The sequence below is a fragment of the Diaphorina citri genome, unplaced genomic scaffold (genome assembly GCF_000475195.1).
Source record: "Diaphorina citri unplaced genomic scaffold, Diaci psyllid genome assembly version 1.1 scaffold7409, whole genome shotgun sequence".
Classification (NCBI taxonomy): Eukaryota; Metazoa; Arthropoda; class Insecta; order Hemiptera; family Psyllidae; genus Diaphorina; species Diaphorina citri.
In genome coordinates, this window is record NW_007384785.1 from 1 (window position 1) to 2663 (window position 2663).

The 2663-nt window shown below is 37.0% G+C and overlaps 1 protein-coding gene across 1 annotated transcript; it reads left to right on the forward strand.

Annotated features, from left to right (window-relative positions):
• Positions 1-352: 352 nt before the first annotated feature.
• Positions 353-1301, forward strand: LOC103522211 (thymidine phosphorylase-like; the record flags this gene model as incomplete). The annotated part of the gene is made up of 2 exons (XM_008487313.2): positions 353-747; positions 1221-1301. Coding segments are annotated over exons 1-2 (199 nt in total), but the record flags the coding sequence as incomplete, so codon positions are not given.
• Positions 1302-2663: the final 1362 nt, after the last annotated feature.

A 2663-nucleotide genomic window follows, 5' to 3' on the forward strand; every position in this document is an offset into this window, starting at 1 on the left:
CATCTACTTACCTAATATAGGTATTGATTCGACCGGTTTTTTCTTAAAATGCATAATAATTAAGTAAATAATATGTATCTATAGTAACTTTCAGGATTGAAATTCCATGGCATGGTAGGTATATCCCGCATATATCCAACTACCTATGGGTATCTCTGGCATGTGGTATGCCATACATCCAACCTAGCAAGTTCATCAATTCTTTTATGTCCGGGTTTACAGATATAGGTACAGTTAGGTGAATACAAATTCATGTAGTTATCCACCTAATACCTATACTTACCTACCTACCCATGCACCTACATAATATCTCTCTGAAGGTTGGTGGTTCGAATCCAAGTCAAGTCATTATATTTATCGAGGTGAATAAAGAATGATCTTTTGATTTCAGAGTTATCAGTCAACCACACCCGTATAGTGGCAGTGAAACAGAAACAAGTATCACATGCAGTGAAACATCAGATCACCACAACCATCATAGATCCAGCGATACAGCAGTGAAATACTTCAGTGAAACAATTTTAGTAGAAGATTTGGAGAACACTTCTCTTGAACAATATCAAAGGAAAATCAATCAAAGTGAAACACTTCAGTAAAACACTTGGGTGAAGCAGTTCGAAACACTCATCATGTCTGGAATCATAGAGTTATTACGGAAAAAGCGAAGTGGCAATGAGTTATCACCAGAAGAGATTGCCAAGTTTGTCAACTTAACTGTTACTGGAACAGCAGAGGACTCACAAATAGGTAAGCTCCTCTACAATCTCGAGTTCTAAGAACGCTCGGAGACTATACCTGAACGGTTTTCGAGTGTACTTACCTATTGCTTAACAGTTAACAGAGTATCTAGCATTTCCCTATATCTTGTTAATTAACAGAAAATTCAACTAGAGATTGTACTTATCTCATTCAGCCTGAGTAAGAAAAAGCTTGCAAACGCGATTCCCAAGATGGTCACCCAAGCGGATACCAACCACGTGCCACGTTGCTTAACATCAGTGATCCACTGGGAGCTGATGCATTAAACGTGCCATCCCCCCCGCCGCTGGTTTTCTTAAGGAATGCCGGAATGTCTGACGTAATGTGCTGAGTGTAGGTAATATATAGGTAATATTTAGGTAAATTATAGTTAGTAGGTATTACCTATGTATGTAGGTACCTATACACAGGTAATTGTTTTGAAATACCTGGCTGACATATGTAACATCTCTTTGTTCTAGGTGCTATGCTGATGGCGATGTTTATCAACGGTTTAACCAACGAGGAAACCATTGCACTAACCAAATCCATGGTGGACTCAGGTAGGTAATCCTTTGAAAATAGTCAGCAAACGTTAATTTAAGACCGGTTTTAGCGTTACCTATGTTAAGCTACGCCGAGGAAGGCCAATAAATGGATGGGTGACTTATAGGTAAATATACTCTCTGATGTGTTGGTATTAGTACAGTTGAACCTGGATTGTTGGGAAGTCGAGGTACCGACTATCTCTTCCCAACAGAAGGCTTTTTCTTTTCAAAAAATCCTAAATAAGAAAATACTAAAATCGAGTTCTGAGTTTGAACTTTGGAGGTTTTCATTTCTATTGAAAAGTATTGGTAGGATTTTACATAAAAAGAAGAAGACAAAAATAAATACATAAAAAAATAAAAACAAATAAAAATAAAAAATAATAATAAATAAATAAACTCCAATTGATCCAGTTTCGACTGTAGTTATCTTTCTATCCAGCATATCTACCTACCTATGTGATTAATGACAGATTTATGAAGCTTGATATTTTACTAATTTTATTTCACTTTGATGATGAAATCAAACAAAAATGATGATGATGAATTTTGCTAATAGGAAGGTAGGTAGCTAGGTACCTTACTAATCTAATTTGCCTAATTGAAGAACGGTATAAATCCCATCATCACACTTTATACAGGGAAACCGTGTTGTGATTTAAATATTCTTTTTTCAAAAGATGGTAAACTGTGTTTCAACGGTTTACAGTTTAGCAATTGGTTGGTAGGTACCTTCCTAACTGACCGTAGGTACCGTCAGTGAACTCTACCATAAGCCATAAGGTACCGTCGACCTAACAATAACACAACATACCTACGACCTGAGTATGAATACTTGTAGAGAACATTGCATAACTACATCTACTTGTAGGCGTTCATTAAAAAAGTTTTTCAATTCTCTGCAAAACCAAATTTTTACTTTCTATTTTTCAAGAGGTTTTTCAATAGAGAGAAATTTAACAATGGAAGCCTCACTATTCCAAAATCAAAGAGAGATGGAAGACAGGATATAGGATAGGAGAATGCCAGCCGTTCCGAGAACGAACCTCATCCCGGGCGGTAATCAAAGCAGTGACCTCGCGCTTACAAGGCAGATTCGAATAAGCTTAACCCATACTTTAGGGCTGTTTGCCCCTACACCTTACCCTCAAAGCGGGCTTTTTAGTCCGTCCTTCCTTTATTATTACTAATAATAAAAGGTATAGTGGACGGACTATTGTATTCGCTTCGGTGTCTGTCTGTCAGTCTGTCCCCATAGAAGGACTTATCCAAACCTGGTCGACCTATATATCAAATTAAAGGTCTTTTTACCAGGAACACGAAAATGGTGGTGCAAATTTTGTCCAGAAAACCATAAAGCCAAAAAACAAAAAAAAA